We start from the raw sequence: 19,350 nt of genomic DNA, 5'->3' as shown, positions 1-19,350 counted from the left end.
AGATAAGCTATGGGAAACTTTTAGATTGTTTCTTTCTAAATAAATTATTAAAATCAGAGATTGTCCAAAACATTGAAGCTGCTTTCTTTTTCTCTGTAAAGAGGTTTCTCTGGCATGTCTTCTTCTTCTTTTTTTTTTTAACCTTTAAATGATGCTAAAATGACCATTTGCTGAGGAGCACGAAGCTGAAAGTTTATAGGCAGCAAAACCAGATATTATTTCTAGATAATAGAACAGTTTTATTCAAAAAAAGCTTCTTTGCTGAACCTGAGATTTAGAGATAATTCCCTCAGCTGTTCAAAACCAAGCCATGGATGGAATCATCTTAGAAAGTAGAACTTAGCTCGTTACTTTTTCCCTTCTTTAACTTTTTTTGGTCTATATATTGGTGATAAAACGACTTACTTTGTGCTCGTTAAAAATGTAATTATTTGGGAAAGATTAACTTTGAAAATTAAAAAATATTGGTTTTCCCCCTTTTAATTGGAATAAATATAATTTCAAGCTAAGAAATTAAAAATAATAATAGATTTAGCACTAAGATAGCTATTTAGGACAAATTGAGTTGGTTCTGTAATAAAATTCTCTCAAGGTCACCTTACTTTTCCCTCATCTACTTTCCACAGAAGTTAAACTTGATGTAGTACATCTTATCATATGTTTTTTGAAAGTAGGTTCTATGGAACGTAGATAATTTTGTGAATTATCTGCAACAATGCTATGAACATTCGGGCAAAAAACTAAAAAGATATCTCTGTTTTAAAATCAATTCAAATGTTACAGCTTTATTTCATTACTCTATTATTATTTTACTATATTGCTTCCCTTTGGTTTTATTATACCTGTGGCTCTTTGCTTTGGGGGAATGCTAAGAATTTAAAGAATTGTTCATTGTGTTCTAGATTAAAAACCATCCTTTGATGTTCTGGAATCTTCAGAAGTTGAAGAAACAATGCTTGAAGAAGCTCAGCTATGTGCCACTCACTCAATCAGTATTTGTGGAACGAATTAAAATACTTAAGGTGAGAAGATAGGTCCTTCTTCATCTTTTAAACATTTTTTACATTTTAGAGTTTAATTCTGTGGGGTGGGTAAACCTACATGGTGATGGTACGCGAAACATTCTCTTTCTCATGGGGACACAAAGAAAAGAGTCCAGATGGAAGGCTCTGGAATCAATGGGGCGGGTGAGATGAAGAGTTAATTCAGGAACAGCACCGTCCACAATGGAGCGGAAGCATCACAGCAACCACTGTAGGTCAGAAGGACTGTTTTAGAAATATGGTCACTACAGAGAAACTCCTCAAAATGACCCCTTCGTTGAAAACAGATGAACATGATCAGAAAATATCCGTGAAAAAGAAAACAATATAAAAATTTACACTCTTTTTTTTTTTAGAGAATAGAAGCAAGGCTCATGGGTTCGCCTAACTTTGGAGATCACTGCTGATGCTCAAAACAATGCTTGTTTCATGTCCTTAGAAAGTTAAAAATAGTGCTTCTTATATAAAGGGTCCATCAGTTAAGTCATAGAAAGAGAGACAGCTGCTGATGGGCAGGTTATGGAATCAGTCCCTACAATTCAGTTATGACAAGCACTGGGTTCTTTTCTTTTACATCAATTTCATTTGTTTTAACAGAAAGCCAGAGATACACAATACCGTAACCTGGAAGCTTATATAAGGCAGCAAAAAGCATCACCCTAGATTGGACAGACTAAGTAAGGTCTACTTTTGGCTACACTAGCAACTGGCTAGAGCCCATAGCATTTTGCCACATGAGATATAAAAGCAAAGATCCACAGCGAGGGAGGCAAGTGAGAAATCAGTGACGTGGTGATGTGCGACTACGTGATAGGAACACACGACAAAATGAAACCCCCGATGCCCATGGATTCAATTCCAGTCAAGTGAATTAAGGCTACTAGATCACTGGCTGCTAGGAAGAGTCCATTCCAATCGAGCAGTAAGGAACCGATTCCCTCTTGAAGACACAAGGAAAGGTTTAGAGGAAAAGCAAGTTCTTGGAAAGAGTGAAGCACACACATGCATGTTGTCTCTGAGCTGAGGAAACTGGAGAAAAAAAAAACGAAAGGGAAAAAAATAAGAGGGATCAAAGCAATCCAACTGCAAGGCAAGGCAGGTGTTTGCTTCCAGTTCACAGTATCGCAGTTAGTGGTACAGGGAGGTCTACGTAAGTGGTGGAGAGCACAAAGGCTGCCCAGAAGAAAAGGGAAGAAAGAAGTGGTCACATGACAACACAGCATTGACAGCGCTTTTTCTTTTGGGTACCTGGGGCTGGCTCCGTGGCCAGGCTCTCTTCCTTCCCTTCGGGGGATGAGGGCTCTGTGGTGTCTGAGACGGGTCTCCCGGACACCAGCTCAGCTGCGTTCCCATCAATAGTGGACACATCTGTCACCGTCTTCTCCCTCAGTGACTTCTCATCGTCTTCATCAATGAGGACCAACTCAGCCTTGATGGTTTCATCATAGCCTAGCACCTTCTTCGTCTCTTCTTCATCCTCGATATTTTGGTAGCCCATGAAAATCATGGTGACTGGCTGATCCAAGTTTGCCTCCGGCCCTTCAGTGCTGGGGGCTGGAGCCTGCTGCCCTGGGTTCCCGGAAGTATGATCTTTCCTAGACTTATGGACCATTTCTAACTTGGCTTCTTTGCAGAGCATATGTTCCTTAGGGTGGCTGAGGTTCCCATCTGCAACCACAGTCCTTTCTGACACGTGCCCTCCTCTTAAGCTTGATTGTCCAGCCTTCTGAATAAGCTCTTCTACATCCTTTGAGCTTAATTTGTGCACTCCGTTTTCTACTATGGTGCCTCCTGAGTGCACCTCATACACTACTTTGGTACCATCATCAAAGACTTTGACTCCTCTCTGATGGACACCCTCTGGGCCAATGGTGGATGTAGAGAGAATCTTGGTCTCTCCTGTTTGTTTGTCTTTCTCCACATTAATTTCCATGGCGTACACAGCTTGAATGAAAACAAGAGAAAGGAAGTGCATGTTACAACAAAAAAAGCCAGTGAATGGTTAATTGCCAAACAGACAAAAAAAAAAGGTGCTGTGCCCTTTCTAGTCTAACTGCCAAGCATCTTGAGTGTTAGAGTGAGTGCAATGTGGACAGAGGTGGTTATATATGTGTTTTAACACAGCAGCTAAATGCACTGGGAAGACACATGTACAGTTACCATATCTCAATGGCACTCACACTTCCCAGGAAGATGAGCTAAAATAAGGCCACGAGCGACTGTTGAGATCCAGTGTGACACATTACAGGGAGGCTGACGACATGCAAGTTTACCTTGATCGTGAGCATACCTTAGGCTTATAGACAATTTAAAGCCCTTGGTTAAGATGTAACCTAGTTCCAAAATCTTAAATCTCTTTTAAAAATTCTTTTACAGAGTATTCTACTGTTTTTTAGACATTTCCCTTTTCTGTAATGAAGATTACACAAAGGGTTTTGCAGGTGGCACATGGCCATCCTCTACTGTACTCTAAAAGAGGATATTTATAAAAATTGAAAGCTATGAAAGGAGTCAGATTATATGCTCTGTAAGCGTCAGTCACTTTGTTAGGTTTCTAAGATAAGAACTAGAAAAAGAACAGACCAGAGGTGGCGTCAACCCACGACACTGGAATTTGAGGACTATCCTCACAGAAAGCCTCTTTCTTCCCCCATGCACGCACCGCCAAGTCCTCGAGATTCTGCCCCATACTTCCCTCCCATCTGCCCGCCTTCTTTCTGTGCTACTGCCACCACTCAATCTGAGACACTACTTCCTCTTCCCTAGATATCACAAGAGCTTCTTACCTGGTCTTCCCAGGTCCAATCTTGGCCTCTCCAACTCATCTCAAATCCTGCTGCTGGTCTGAGCTTCCTAAGAACCAGCTCTTTCCTGGTTGACACTCCATACTTTCAAATCTATTACCTCAGAGACTCCCTGTGAGGCACGCGGCCTGGATGGGAGGAAACTGGGCCTCAGACCCACTGAGCCAACTGTCCCCAGACACCCTTGCCCTGAATGACCCACAGATACATCAAACTCTGCAGCTGCAAAACTGAATCCATCTTCTCTCAAAAAACTCCCCCGTAGTCTTGGTGTGAAGTAACACCAGCTCCACTACCTAGTCTTTCAAGCGAGAAGCCTCAGAATCACACCTGATTTTTCCTTTTCTTCCTAATTACCCAGAGTCAAACAACTGCTGAGACTAATTCTATTTCAGATCCATCCCCATGCATCTCCTCACCACTACCTCTATCACTACTGCCTTAGACCAGGCCCTCTTTGGCACAATTACCTGTGTCTGATTTTTAACTGCTACTTCTGTCTTTTCATCGCCAGTGGGCCAAAGGCAGCTGAGGCCCTGTTTTGCATGGCCAGAGGAGCAAAGAATGGTCTTTACATTAAAAAAAAAAAAAAAAAAAAGTTAAAAAAAAAAGGAAGGAAGGAAAGAACTTAAGAAAGAGAAAAGGAAAGAAAGAATTTAAGAAAGAGAAAAGGAAATAAAAAGATATGCAACAGAGACCATACGTGGTCCACAAAGTCTAAAATATTTATGATCTGGCCCTTTACAGAAAAAGTCAGCCGACCCCTGCTAGCCTAGGCTCCACCCTGCCCACAGAGCTACTTTACTTACAAACCCTCTGTTGGCTCCTGTGTCTGTAGAGGGTAAACACCAAACTCCTTAGCTTGGCATGTGATTACCTTTGGCATTTGTCTGCAATCTTCCTTTCTTGTCTTGTCTTGTGGCCCCTCTCATCCCACATCCACTCAGGCCATAACAAAGTTCTCACTATTCCCAGGACATCCCCCCATGACTCCTCATCCCTGTCGCCTGCTGTCCCTCTGCCTAGACTGCCTTTTGTCCCTCCTCCACTGGCAGACCCTAGAGTCCTATGTCACACCTCTGCTCATCATGGCCGTTGAGTCCCTACCTCTTTCTGAAGAACTACAAGTGCCCCAACTGTGTTAAAAAGATCCAAACTATCTTTCCAATCACACATTTCATTGCTTCCTTTCCCTCTAGAGCGACCAACAAACACCATCTCACACCTAACATTTCCTGCTTTTAAGATTCCCTTCTCTTGAAAAGTCCTTCTTTTGAGTTTCTTTATATCCAAATATGACTCATCCATCGATGCCCAGGTCAACAGCACCCTCTTCCATGAGCTTTCTTTGATCGTCCCATCTCTAAGTCATCCCTCTCTTCTCAAGATTCTCTGAACACTTCTTCTAAACCTCTTTGAAGGCACTTAACACTTTCCACGCAGTAATATAATTATCTGTGGGAATGTTTTATTAGCTCCATAGATACTTAGGATCCTTGAAGGCTAGTTTTTTGCCTGACATCTTTCTATGATTCCCCCTCCCTCCCAACACCTACCCTTAGAACCTTTTGTAGAAAAGGTACCTGCTATACATACCTGTGAAACAGTTGCTACTAACTGAAAAGTCTAATTTGTTGTTTTAATCTAGTCACAAATACTTTATATAATATGACAGCAATGAAAAGGTACACACAGTGATTCATGTTTGTACTGGTTAAAAAAAATAGCAACGGTATTATTCCATCTGCTTGTGTAATAAGATACAATCTGATCACGGTTAACACTTAGCTAAAAAGATTTTGAAGCAAAATCCAATGCTCGATTTTTCATTGTGTCTGTTTTGAAAGTTTCACTTGCTCAGTACAAAGATCTTGAGTTTCCTTAAGTGACACAATGGGAGGCCAACCAATATTTGTCATAGAGGTACATGAGATCACACAATGACGGTGATATCAAGAGAAGTATCTGTTTCTGTTATTTCCTGATTTTCCACAAAATGTGTTATCAAAGAAATAGAATAGGTATTTAAAATTTTGCATGGGCTCCAAAAGCCTGTTCTTTAAATATTACATTTATATTAAAAAGCACAATTTTGGGTTAAACTCTTATGTCCTATCACTTTTAACACACTCATGGGACATATTTATAAATAAGAAAGGTAATAATGATTGTCAGTTATAGATACAACACTGCAAACATCCAGTAATATATGAACCAAATGATACATTGAGCTGCAATCAATACAGAGTATGGAATAAAATATTTCTGTTTTTATATCCATATCTGATAGGATACAAATTATGAACATAGGAATCTTTAGGGATGTCCCTCTCTCTCTCTGCCCACCAATGAGAATGTTGTCATTTTTGGTCCAATTTTCCCTTTTCTGCCATCCTAATCCCCAACCTCATCTGGTCCTTGCCTGTTCCTAGAATCAGAGACTGGACTGAAAGGAGGGATGACAAGGAGAAGGTCTTTGCTAGAACGGTTAAGTAGATCCATACAATAAAGAGTTGAGAAAGAAGGAGTTGAATGGAAGAGACAGTGAAAGCTGTGTGGGAGAAGGATAGGGAAGGAACATTCTGTGGCCGTGGATGATGCTTTGGAGAATTATATGTGGAGGGAAGTAAAGGGAACATAAGTGCTTCTGGGTGGAGATATGAATTGGATCCCTTTTAATATCCTTCAGGAAAAATAGGTAAAGAACAGAGTTTCTTTTCAGTGGGTTTTCTTTTTTTTGTCTGTGATTTTAAGCTGTATTTTTTTAACTGTGACATGGCTCTGGAACTGAACCCCAAGTGACATGGATTCATTAGGGTTACAGATTAATATTTATACTTATATGTTATACACTGTTCTTTCAATATTTCTAGAATATGAGAGAACACTTTAAGACATTTTTATAATAAAAGAAACCTAGATATGTTATGCCATAAAAGACAACATTCGTATGTATTTTTTTTCCCCAGATAAGATGCTGGGCTTCAAAGGAACCACAGATTTTTTAGCAGGTTTCCTCAGGTTTGGTCTCACATACCTTGTCTGCCTTCACTCTCTTCTCTAGTAAGGGGGAGTCAGGCAAACACTTCGAGAAGCTCTGGTTTACACAAAGGCAATATTTTTGTTTGCTTGTTTCCAGATTTATTGAGATATTGTTGACATATAACATATGTAAGTTTAAGATGTACAATGTGATGATTCAATATACATATATACTGCAAAATGATTACCAAAATAAGGTTAGTTAACCCCTTCACCCCCTCACATAATTGCCATTTTTAGGGCTGATAACTTTAAAGTTCTACTCTCTTAAGACAATACTTAGACTTTATGGATACATATATGAGAATGTTATTAGACATTCCCAAAACCACACAGGAAGTGTGAACATTTATCTTAAATGTGTTGTTTATGAATAAGTATTTCTATTTTGCTTCAGTTCTCAGCCAATAATATCCCAAATGTGAACGAGGGTGGATATGAACCACTTATTTTCTTAGGAAAATAAGACTTACATTTTAAAGTCAACATTTTGTTTACGAGGCATGCACACAATTTTTAAAACTCTTCTGCTTTTTACTCCTGCCAAGTACCGTATACCAAAGACCTCTCCTCTCCCTTACATCATGCCCTCGTCTCTAACCACAAAGAACACTCTCGAATCTGCCCTTTTCTTTCCTCAAGGCTCCCCATGCCACAGGTACACAGTGATGAGGATTGTAAGGGCTTGTTATCTAAGCTCATCTTATTGAAAAAAAATGAGGAGGGTGGTACTGCTCAGGGGAAGAAACTTTCTGGGGAGCCCTTGAAAGAGATTTTGAAAAAGCCCCATGAACAAAAAGAAAAGTATTAGAGGAAGGACCAGGAGATAGAGAAAAAAGAAAGAAGACAGTCCAATGGACATTGCAATGATGGGATGACTGAAATCTGGAAGTACGTCTTTATAAAATGATATATTTAATTATTGATTTCCAAATACTATACACTGATGACCATGAGGTTGGAGGACACACAACATGTTTGCTCTTCCTTCCAATAATCGGGTGAGAGAGCAGAGTAGTATCTCCATTTTGTTAATGAAGAATAAGAACCAAAGTGACCAGTTTCTGCAAAGGGATACAAATGGACGACTGCATTGGTGCTGTGACTCTGAGCTCTGTTTGGTTTTCTTGGTTCTTCTCCCCCACAGCTCTCTCACCAATAGAAGGGCCACCTTGAAGAAGCAGAGACACACTAACAGGGATCGATAATCCCAGTTTCTAGGTTCTGAAAAGACCCAGGTATGGGCAAGAGTGGGAGGCCCCCAGGGAAGATACCTGCGCACCGCAGGGCTCAGAGAGAGGGTCTGAGGAGCAGAGAATGGTTGATTCCGGGTCAAACCTACCGCCCTAGCTCTTCACACTCTCTTGTTCCCTGTCACCTTCAGCCTGGGCAAACAGAGAGCAGCTGTAAGGGCTCTAAGGAGCCCAGGGAAGAAGAAACAACAGCACCTGACACAAGTAAGGAGAGGGGGGCACCAACTGGCATGATTCCATTTCAGGATCGAGACAAGAGCACACAAGACAGGACTCTGTCCTGTCTCCGTAAGGACAGAACCATTCAATCACTGTTAAATTTGTCAACCCAGGCTGCTCCCAGCTCACTTCCTTTGACTCACTGTGACCAGTGGGCAGAAGAATAAGGCTGAGGGTCCACGTGTAAAGTATAAAAAGTCACGCCCCGCTGTCATCAGTCAGTAAGATGGGAGGTGTCGGGGAAGGGAGAAAGATAGTAAGTCTGAATTCCTATTCAAGTCACATCCAAATTTGGGGCCTCATTTTTCCCATTTGTACAATGAAGGGTATCCAGCTTTTTTTTTTTTTAATTGAAGTATAGTTGATTTACAATGTTGTGTTAGTTTCGGGTGAACAGCAAAGTCATTCAGTTATACAAATACATATATATACATATATACACATATATATGTATGTGTATATATATATATGTGTGTGTGTGTATATATATATATATATATATATATATATATATATATATATATATATAGTATCCAGCTTTGATATTCCATGGTGCCATTAAGAGCCTGTGTGGCTTGTGAGTCAGTGATGTGTCAAGTACCAGACGAGGGTGATAGACAGCCAGACCAGGACCACCACCCAGCAGTGAGATCACCCCAATATAATGATCGTCAAGTAGCTGGCATTATACAAGGAATGTGGAAGAGAAACAATACACATGCTTGGCTTATTGAATGAACATACATATGTACAGTCTTACCCCTCTGAGTATATGATTATACATATACATTTATGTTCACTCCTTCTCTTGAGGTTGGAGATATAAAATTGGCATTCTGATGTCAATAACAATGAAAATGAGGACATTCATTCAGAGTGGATCCTCCCTCTCATCCCAGAGGGCAACCTCTAACTTCAAAAACCAGTAATCAAACATTTCTTTGAATCAACTGTTTTCCCAAGACACTGTGGTTTCAACAAAAATAAGTCAGCAAGGGCATGGCGCTGAAGGACAAAAAAGGCCAAAGCCAATTCTCATATCGATTTTGCTTCAGTCTTTTTGGTCAAGAAGGGCAGTTTTCAGCCTGAAAAGTGCCAGAAAGAAATTGCTAAGAGGTCGTTGAAACCCAGATGAGTAGAGAAGATTGGAAAATGATAAAGCACCCAGGGATACAAATGCTGTCAGTGCTTTCGGCCCTGGGCTCCAGTTCCCGTACCAATGAATTTGTCTCAAGGATTTTACATACCAGGAAAGGCGCTGGAGGCAGTGACTCAAAGTTCTCATTTTCAAAAATGAGAAGAAAGGAATTCCATAAACTACATAGAAACAGCTTGACATCATGGCTGGCTGAATTCTAGAGTTAATTTTCAAAGAGCAGAAGCTACGCACATTCATCTCATTTTCTTTTTTCTTCAAGGTCTCTAGGCAGATTAGGCAAATGCCAGAGATACAGCATATCTGGATCATCAGAAAGTCCCTATGTCCTTAAGTTGTCAAGACAGAAACACGTGCCTTGAATATCAGGACAATTGCCAGAACCTGTCACTGGTTGAAGGGCCATGCCCCATAGGTGCCGAGTGAGGATTCCCAAGGGCCAGGAGATCCCTAACGGTGAGCTGCAGGCCTCTGACTTTGGTTCCAACTGTTCAACGTCTTTATCAGGGAAATGATGATAAATAATGCAAGTGTGCTTTTCAGATCTGAGATGATAATAAACTGAGAGGAAAAGTTAGTGTCTTCGGAGCCACAATCGCAAGCCGTAAAAATCCAGACAACAGAGAAGACAGTTTTCTCCTTTCAAAACGGTTAAACCCTTTATTCAAATGAAATCTGATGCAGAAATACAATATGGAAACACAAGCGCCGGGGAGCTGCTGTGCTTGAAATGGGAGCGAACACAAGGGACCTGACTGCCAAGTCCCCTCACCTCAACCCCTCCCCACCTTCCGGAGGCTCCTCAGTGACCCCAGGCCCCCCGACACTCCCGAGGGACACTTTAACAAGAAGAAATTTAATAGTCATATGAAATCTACCAAGCGCTGACAGGTGCATAGCTCCTCCTTACTTTTGCCTCTCGAGATTAGAAATAAAGGATTTTGTGGGTTCTTCTGCACGTGATAAGGCGAAGCGGTATGTGTGCAGCTGTGGGGAACAGACCGCTCGTTGCCACTGAAATGACTCTGGAGTGATGAGTCCACTGGACAAAGGAAAGGAGGCCCAGTAGTGGCACATGTCACGTACCTCTGAGGCTTTACCTTAGAGCCTGAAGCTGGAAGGCTGTGATGGCAACCAAGTGAGTCACACGGTCTGTGGCATCAAGCCCCGCTCTGTGGGCTGACCGGCTCAGCCCAGAGTGCACGCGCTCGGCAACTCTGAGCCCGGTACTTCAGAGGCAAAGCGGGGAGCGTTCAGAGAGGAGGGACAGGCATGGAAGAGGGTGTCAAAGCAACCTCTTCACCTCAGGACCAGCTGAAGAGACCGGGGCTGTGGGTATTAAGGGGATGGAAAGTGAGGACCTGGGAAAGACAGGACGTGATTGCCATTTTCAACTACTTACAGGGAAATCAGAACTTAGGTTTGTTCTGAGGGGCTCCAGAGGGCAGGATAAGGACCAATGGGTAGAAGATGAAAGCAGCAGACTAATGAGAGTTCCATCAGAGGAAGAACTTCCCAATTGTCAGAATCAATTATAGACAGAATGGGCCACCTGGAGGGAGACCCAGTCTCATGGTGGGTGACTGTGGGTTTTGAGGGCCTCTTTGCAGGGTTTCTATCCCCCGGATTCCATGTCTGAATGAGGGATTGGAATAGATGCTTCCTGAATCTGCAAAGCAATGATTCTAAATAAATTCCCATTTATACAGAATCTAAAACCTCCCAAACTCCAAACAATCAGATATTTGTCATAATACTGAGTAATGACCGGTGACATTTATTAAAATGGCCCTAAGATTGCGCAAATTTCCAAAAGGACGTTCGTAAAGCAAGATGGATTATATCTAGGAGAAAGAATTCCATTAATGGTGAGTGCCATTAATTTGCATGCCATTCATGCTCTGACTAGTCACTGTTAGCCATAAGTGACAATTAATCTGGATGCTCTACTTCAAAAACAGCCTGGACAAAGCAGTTAACCACATCAAAGGCAATTCCTTTCAAGACTCTGCGTCTGTGTATTTCCACAATAGATACATTTATGCAAATTAGTTCTTACCTAATAAACAAAAGTACATGTAAGCTTATGTTTTAGAAGATTTTGAGCACATAAGACTTCTTTAAAAATGCCTTTGCTATTTGGATCTTTATGTTTTTACAGTATCTTTGAAGATGAAGGATACTAGCTTGTAATAGTATGTGTATTCTTATGCACACGGCACTACAATCCCAGCAACAGAACACTCTCGAACTTTACATTGCTTGTCTACGAATCCTTTCCATATCTCTTAAAAATTAGTCCCCACACGCTGCCCCTACCCCCGCTCCATAAGCCGATCCATTAGTTGGGTCATATTGCATGTCCCGTGAGGTGCAGAAACATGTGGAAAGGGGCTGCAAAGCTGTTTACGCACAGCTATTGGGAACTACCAACACTCTAATAACAAGCAGGGAGGTATGTGACTTTTGAAGAGTTATTATCCCCAGCTGATCTCAGACGTGCATTTTGGAGCATTTAAAAGAATCCACAGCTTAAGTCACTGCCAATGGTTCCTTTGTAGCATGACTGTAGGCTGCAAGTTCTGGCTTAACCTTTAACTATCCGGGGATCTGTTGACCTGGCCTGGGTTTGACCAGACACAATTTACAGTCCTCCCCAACCCCCCCAACCCCAACTCTAGAACCCTGTGAGTCTGTATGTAAAAGCAACATGATGCTAAGATGTTTACAGAGACACTCGGTAGATACTGAAATTTAGCCAGTGCGCATGACAATTATGTCAATACTTACTTGCCCTTTTATTTTACTTTTATATTAAAATAAGGAGGGACTATTTGCTTCATAAAATATTCAGGTTGGCCTGTATAAAGGATTTCCTCTGACTTAACGGTCCATGATTATTCTGTCTTATAAAAGGTGTCCTTAGGTGACTTATTTTAAACATAAATTTACCTAGATTATGTAAAGCATAATCTGATGTTCAGATTCAAGTTCACCTACATTGTCACGAACTGTACAACCCTGGCAGTTCATTTATCCATTCCACCCCGGCCCTCAGTGCAATTCTGTGAAGAGCAAAAAGATCGGTATAGAGATTTATTGTTCACGGCCATCCAGTTCTGACTTCTGAGGCACGTTCACATTGAACAGAGGAAAGCAGAGCTCTCTATAGGCTTTATACTCACAAGTGTATTATTTTCTAAAATCCACAACTGTGAGAAACATTAGCAAGAAACATATACTCTTTAAATTGCTCCTTTTATTTCCCAAATATACCACAGTAGTTAAGAAATAACTCCAGAAATGGGAAGACTTGAGAATATATATGTTCACAACATACAAACAGCTCGATTCCCAAAGGATTCCAGCAACATACTCATACACTTTGAAAATACTTTCCCTCCAGCTTCCCGGCATAGCTCATTTGATCTTGTACTATTCCAATATGGAAAATAAAAATCCCTGGAGGCAGAGTGCAAATGAACTTTAAGAATGAGGACAGCTATAAAGACCACAAACACAAGACAGACTCTTCTGAAGTGGAAGAAAATGGTTTCTGATTTTCTCAATACTCCCTCCCCTTTGGTCCTCAGACACCCAGCAGGGCCCAGTGCCTGCCCAGTGTGGCCACTGTAAATTCTACATCTGAAGCTGTGCTGAGGACAGGGTCCCCCCTATGTAAGGATATCTGGGCATCACTCATTATTAAAGCTCAGAGAAACGCAAGCCCCATGGTCAGTCCTGGCATCAAAACCAAATAGCTCCCCAGGACTTACCAGCTGCTCTGCTGGTTCCGTCCTGCCCAGGTGACGGTTGTGCTGTTCGTGAACAGAGGATTGGCAGGTCGGGGAGCTGGGAGGAAATGTAATTTACTGCATCTGGTAGCAGAGAACAGGGAATACAATTAGGCACAGTGTTGGGAGGCCCAATGGGTTCACTGCCGAGACAGCAGCTTGTCTGCCCTACATAATGGACCACAGAGGCGGCCACTGCAACAGAGGATCAGGGTAAACAAAGACCAGCATTTGCCCAGTGACTGGTATTCAGTAGAGTAGCTGAGGTAGGAGAGATCCTGGCCAGAGAGCTCAAGCCCCAGGACAGCTCTATGTATTAAAAGATCCACCAGAAAGCTCTAGATTCTAAGAGTACAATGAGTTCAGGGGGCAAAAAAAAAAAAAAAAAGAGAGATGGACTAGTGAGAGCCATTATAAATTTGGTGGAATTGGCCAAATGTGGGACCTCAAGCTAGAAACGTGCCTTAAGCAGAACTGGAAAGTAAATTTGGGGCTCTTTCCTTAAACTGGAAATATAGCTTTATGTGCCTGATTCATGCAGAAGACTAATTTTGTAGGCATTTAAAAAAAAATTCCAGAATTTATCCCACAATTTCAGTACTTCTGGCTGGTGTTTCAGCTAGAAAATTCTGAGATTCCAAATAACAGCACCCAGTGAACTCACCATGAGCTCAGTTGCAAGAAATGAGGCCGTGCAACAGAGGGAGACCAGCTCTGCTTGGGAAAATACCTTGAAAGCCCATTTAGGGAGATGGAGGGCACAGAAGTCAACAGGCGTGCCGAAGTATTAGGGGAGAGGCGGAAACCACTGAGGTGAAACAAGGAGAAGAATCTGTATATCTCCCAGAGAGAAGTGGGAAAGCGAAGGAACATTCTAGAAAGCTGGGCTCTAGGTGATGTGATTCCTTCCTTGTGTCACGGCCACATCCCAAAATCCTGGAATGTCAATCACTCGTCAATGATCACATTTACCTGCTTACCACATACTTCCACTGAATGGCCCATAGTCACCTCACGCTCAACATGTCCAAAATGGAACTCTCATCTTTGCTCATCTGCTGCTTCTCCTGTACAATGTACCTCAGCTCATTGGCACCATTATTCACCCAGGATCCTGGGTGGTGTCCTTAACTCCCCCTCCCAGTGGCCAGTTAGTCCCTAGCCTCTACCCACTTCCCACATCCGTCCCATCCTGTGTATCCCCATCGATACCGCCTTAGTTCTGGCAGGTTTTTCTCTTTTAAATTTCATGCAGGAGAGGACTGCAAACAGACACCAGATTAGGATTAGTTCAGTTATATGCCGACTAGACCACTGCTGACTCACGTGTGTCTGAATAACCCAGAATATACTGACATTGGACCATCATGTTCTTAGGGCAAAGAACACACTCTGTGGGAGTGGATGGGGTGGAGTCTCTCTAAGAGAATGGGTTTGTCTATATCAACCCTTTGGGGAGATGGAACAGGAAGTCAGGAGTCAGCAGGCAGGCAGGCCCTGGGTTGGAGTGAGGCTCTGGTTACTGTCTCTCCCTGGGGCCTCATGTGTGCTGGAGTTGGGCCCTGGGTCGGGCAGACATGGTTGAAGGTCCTTCACTGCAAGGAAGGAAGATGGGCCTTTGAGATGATGGTGGGCTGGGAGATGGCCATGAAGCAGCCTGTAGGGACCCTCTGAAAGGGGCCTGGATTGGAGCCAGAGCCTCTGAGTGTGGCCACATGTCCAAAGTTGCCCATTATTCTCCATGTTGAGCTGCCCTGCCAGTATTCCTCAAGTTAGGTTGCAGCCTCTGCTCTCACTCTGGGGAGCTGTGGGAAGGGTCTGGGCCCCAAGGTAGCACAAGGCAGGACCAGAGAGAGCAGCAGCTGGGGGTAAGTGGGGCTTGAGGGGGTAGAGGGAGATTGCTAACAGTGGCCCATGGGAAGGGGGGAGCAGCAATGTGGGGTTAGAGAGACAGTTTAGGGGACAAGAGATGACCAGAGCAGATGTGCAGAACTTCTGAGCTTCCCTGAGGATTTCCAGAAATCCGTGGAATGGCAACCACAGTAAATCTGACTTCCTGCATTCAAATGAGATGGAGACTCAAGCCATTAAGACCAGGTAAGACTCTGTGGACTGGTCACACGTGTCTGGTACATTCTATGCTACATATAGAATTTCCAGGACATCTCTGCATACTGAAAGTTTTAGCAGCTAGAAATAAAAGCCACTCACAGGTGGGGAATTCTGCATGTGATTCCTATTGCTTATGTTTCAGGCTCCCCCAGAGGCTGCTCCTTGCCAGATGTGAGTGGGTGATGGAGTTACCTTTGCCCAGTGGTCACTGGCTACAGGCTTGAGGACAGCAGCTCTTGTGGGGCTGGGGAGCCATGGCTTCTGCTAAGAGATAAGGGGGTGGCGAGGAGTGGGGCACGAGGAAAAGGACAGGGCAGCCCCTCAATATATCATTAAGTAGTAAACCCTAAGGTTCTGCAGCGCGGAGGGTGTCTGATAGACCAACACAAGGAATAAGAAACAGGGCCTCCAAAGCTTCCACAGGGAGATTTCTCCATGTGGCCTCAGTCAGTAAACTGCCCTCTTCCTGCCAAAGTCAGGGTGGTCTATCATGCTTCTTCCCACCAGCCGAGAAGGCAGAGAACAGTCACTTACAGAGCAGAGATGTAACATGAGTGCTTCTCATCAGTTCTGGCACTGCTAAAATCTTTATGAAGAACATAAATAGCCAAAGCTAGAGAAACAAAATTGATGAAAACCCTCCTGAAATCGTGACTTCCGGGCAACTGAAGACACACTGAGCTGTCCCAACAATTGGTATGAAGGTGTTTTTTTGTTTTTTGGGGTTTTTTTTTACCACACCCTGTGGCATGCGGGATCTTAGTTCCCCAACCAGGGACCGAATCCGTGCCCCCTGCAAAGGAATTGCAGAGTCTTAATCACTGGACTGCCAGGGAAGTCCCTGGTATGAGGGTTTTGATGTGGGAAAGTTCCCAGGCCACCCCAGACTGGGATGGGATGGAAATCTACAAAGGTCAGTCTCAAAACAGCAAGGATGAGATGGGCCCAGGACAGACATTTTCCTTTGCCAGTTCTGGCCAAGGGTTTCACACCAGCTCCTCGGTGGGTAAAGAAGAGAGGTAGCTCTAGGTACATACCACATGCAATTTATACTTACACAAAACACTGTGCCTATTTAGGGCAGTAAAAACAACCCACCCAATCGATGAGGACTCTGCCATATAGCAAGTGTGTATGTGGGGTGGGGAGGAAGTGAGGGGGGATCAGAATGTATGTTGCCAAGAAATTCGACTCCAGACTGGAATACATTGCTCTTAATTGCCAAAAACCATTGATGATCCAGCAGCCCAGTACCTTTATTTTCTCTGAAAAGCACAGGGAGACATGCACAGGGTACCCGAAGAGCGGTCGTTACACATGCACATGCTAGCAGCTGACTCCTTGGCAACTCATTAAACTGGAGACGCTTCTGCTGATTATCTGCAGCATCTTGTACAGTTACATAATTTCAGTTGGGCCTGGATTCTGTAATCATCGTGTTTCAGAAGTTGGGTATTTGTCCTAAGCATCATTATTCTACAATCATTTTTTTGGTTAGGTCTTAGTAACAACAATTGGTTGACTCTAAGAGGGTCTTGGCACTTTGAAATCAAAGAAAGAGAAAAGAATCAGACATCCCAAAGTCCCTGAACTGGATGTGCTTCATGATGAGTTTTTACCCTCAGACCACAGAGTGGCCTATAAACACTGACTGCGTTCTTGGAAGGACGTGCTCCCTCCTTCAAACTTTTCTTTGCCAGTAGATGTGGTGTAATGGAAAGGTCTCCCCAGACTTAGTTATAACCAGACATGGTAGGAATCATCATCCAGGGTGACAAGGCCATGGAAACTTTTCCCTGGCCACCTCTTGGGATCCCTGAGAATTTTGCATCCTTTTAAAAGCCTGAGCTCACCCATCCTGTCAAAAAGTGATGAAGGATGGAATCATGAAGGTGATTTTTCTCTGTAGGTTCCCTTCTCAGTCACAATCGTGTTTCTTACCATCTTTATGAACTACTTAGGTAAACAGACAAAAATAGTGGGAAGTACATAGCACAGGAGGAAATGAGAGAAGTTCAGGGTGAAAACAAAAAAGAGAGCAGTGAGAGTTTATAACATGGCTTCATGGATGCTTGCTAACAAGTCATAGACTACATGGGTCTCCATGGCCCGCACAGCTTTCCCTGGGACATGAAATGCAGGCTCCATTCTTTCCCTAATTAGAGAGAGAAGTCTAGGAAAGGCCCTGGTTTGAGAGAAAAAGAAGTGAAAGCATAAAAAGTTGGTGTGCACGCTTCCGATATGTGGGTATCTGTGGGTCAGTGTCTGACACTGTGTTACTGATGATCACATACACGGCCTCTGGGCAGCCCTAGCACGAGGGAAGCCCGCTATCCTTCCCATGCTGCCACCCTCAACTCCCCAAAATAGGCAAGGCCACCTCTTCAGTCCATGCTCCACCCCCAAAGCACAGAACAAATGTCCTGGTTTGGCCACACCCTAGAAAAGGTTCTAGAACTATCGAAAGTCCTCCTCCTGGAGTCCCTGCTTGCTCGACCCTGACTTGCCTCTGAGCATATGCGCTGGACACATGAATTTAATTTAATACCTTCCCAAAGATCACCCAAGGAGCCAAAATCCAGATCCCCTGCCTTTTACTTGCTGGAGGGGGGTGGGGAGAACCCAGACAAACCAGTTCTTTTGTTTGTTTTCTTTTTTGCTGAAGTTAGAATTATCGTTATTGCAAGTATCTTTGCTAATCCAGAAAAATGCATTATCCATCTCTGCATTTTAAAATCTTTAACCATATATTTCCAAAAGACACTGGGAAAACACTGATGCCAACACTTATTCTGGCTCCTGGTCATCTTCCTAGTTTAGAGGTTGACCTTATAAGAATCAGGTGAGCAGATGGTAAGCTGATCTTCTGACAAGTCCCGGCATTTTAAGACAGGTCTAGCTGAGGGCCAGAGTGAAAGAGGGAATCAAGTGCTTTTCATGAGTTTGTAGCTGACGTCAGAGGAGCAAGGTGAAGGCTGAGAAGCACACAATCCCAAGTTCATCACATGGCCCCAGTGAAGGAGAGCGGAGGAGAGGGGAGGGGAGAGCAGAGGAAGGCCCACTCCTGCCAGGATGGGGGTCAGGAAGCCGGGGCCCTGCTCCCACCCTTCACGTGCTCCTGGCCAACCATGCCCCACAGGGAGGGAGGTTCTGCCCAGCCCTGTTTCCCTGGAAGGCTGGAGAAACTGCAGTTTTCTGATTCAAAGTAAAACCAGAGGCCTTAGGAAGGTTTCCTAAACATCAGATGATGGGCTCCTGCCGTATACTGTAACCTGGAGACCTAATCACCAGCACCAGTGGCTTCATCCTACCAGGGAACTGGTCCTGAGGCTGGCACTCTTGGCTGAGCATATTTCAAGAGAGATCAAAGCAGTGAACCTTGGGGACCAAATGGGAAGGAGAAGAGCCAGGCCAATTGTGTAAGCCTAGAAAGAGTTGGTCAAGAAGCAGTCCTTGAAGAGGAGAGGCAGAGGAGACTGTGGGCGTGGCCCTCCTGAGCGCCCGCAAACAGCACTCCCCTTCTTTCTGATGCCCTTAAAAACCAACACATCGCGTCTCCTGGTGAGCCTGTGTTAATGAAACCCACTAAGCTGATGGATGAAAATATTCAGGTACAGATGGGGAGAGAGCGCTTACACTTACCTCCATCCGTACTGGAGAAGCTCTGTGGAAACAAAAGCAGGGCAGAGCGTCACTACACACGTGGGGAGATGACCCCTCACTCATTTAACCCATCTTTCTCCCCCAGAACTTGACTGTGGTGGGCGAACCCCATGCTTTCTTCCCTTCTGGGAAATTTGTTTGGGATCCTGAAATTTAAGGGAAAGGTTTACCCTTCCCACCTTATACCGAATTTCTCCTACAAGAGATATATTTCAATTATTCAGCAAATACCCTTGGTTGTGTTGGAGAAGTGATATCAGAAAA

General features: G+C 43.5%; 1 protein-coding gene across 10 annotated transcripts in view; it reads right to left on the bottom strand.

Annotated features, from left to right (window-relative positions):
- Positions 1 to 19,350, bottom strand: part of PALM2AKAP2 (PALM2 and AKAP2 fusion) — a 624,626-nt gene that overhangs the window by 196,863 nt on the left and 408,413 nt on the right. For 7 of the 10 annotated variants that reach the window (XM_059925270.1, XM_059925268.1, XM_059925271.1 and 4 more), the window contains 3 exons: positions 19,066 to 19,087; positions 13,294 to 13,395; positions 2,292 to 2,987 (listed from right to left, as the gene is read on the bottom strand). In XM_059925270.1, the coding sequence (XP_059781253.1) occupies positions 2,292 to 2,987; positions 13,294 to 13,395; positions 19,066 to 19,087 (820 nt within the window). The remainder of the gene's footprint in view (positions 1 to 2,291; positions 2,988 to 13,293; positions 13,396 to 19,065; positions 19,088 to 19,350) is intronic. The other 3 variants (XM_059925275.1, XM_059925273.1, XM_059925276.1) reach the window with 3 other exon arrangements.

The sequence above is a fragment of the Balaenoptera ricei genome, chromosome 6 (assembly GCF_028023285.1).
Source record: "Balaenoptera ricei isolate mBalRic1 chromosome 6, mBalRic1.hap2, whole genome shotgun sequence".
In the NCBI taxonomy this organism is placed as follows: domain Eukaryota; kingdom Metazoa; phylum Chordata; class Mammalia; order Artiodactyla; family Balaenopteridae; genus Balaenoptera; species Balaenoptera ricei.
This window is presented reverse-complemented; position numbering and strand designations above follow the sequence as displayed.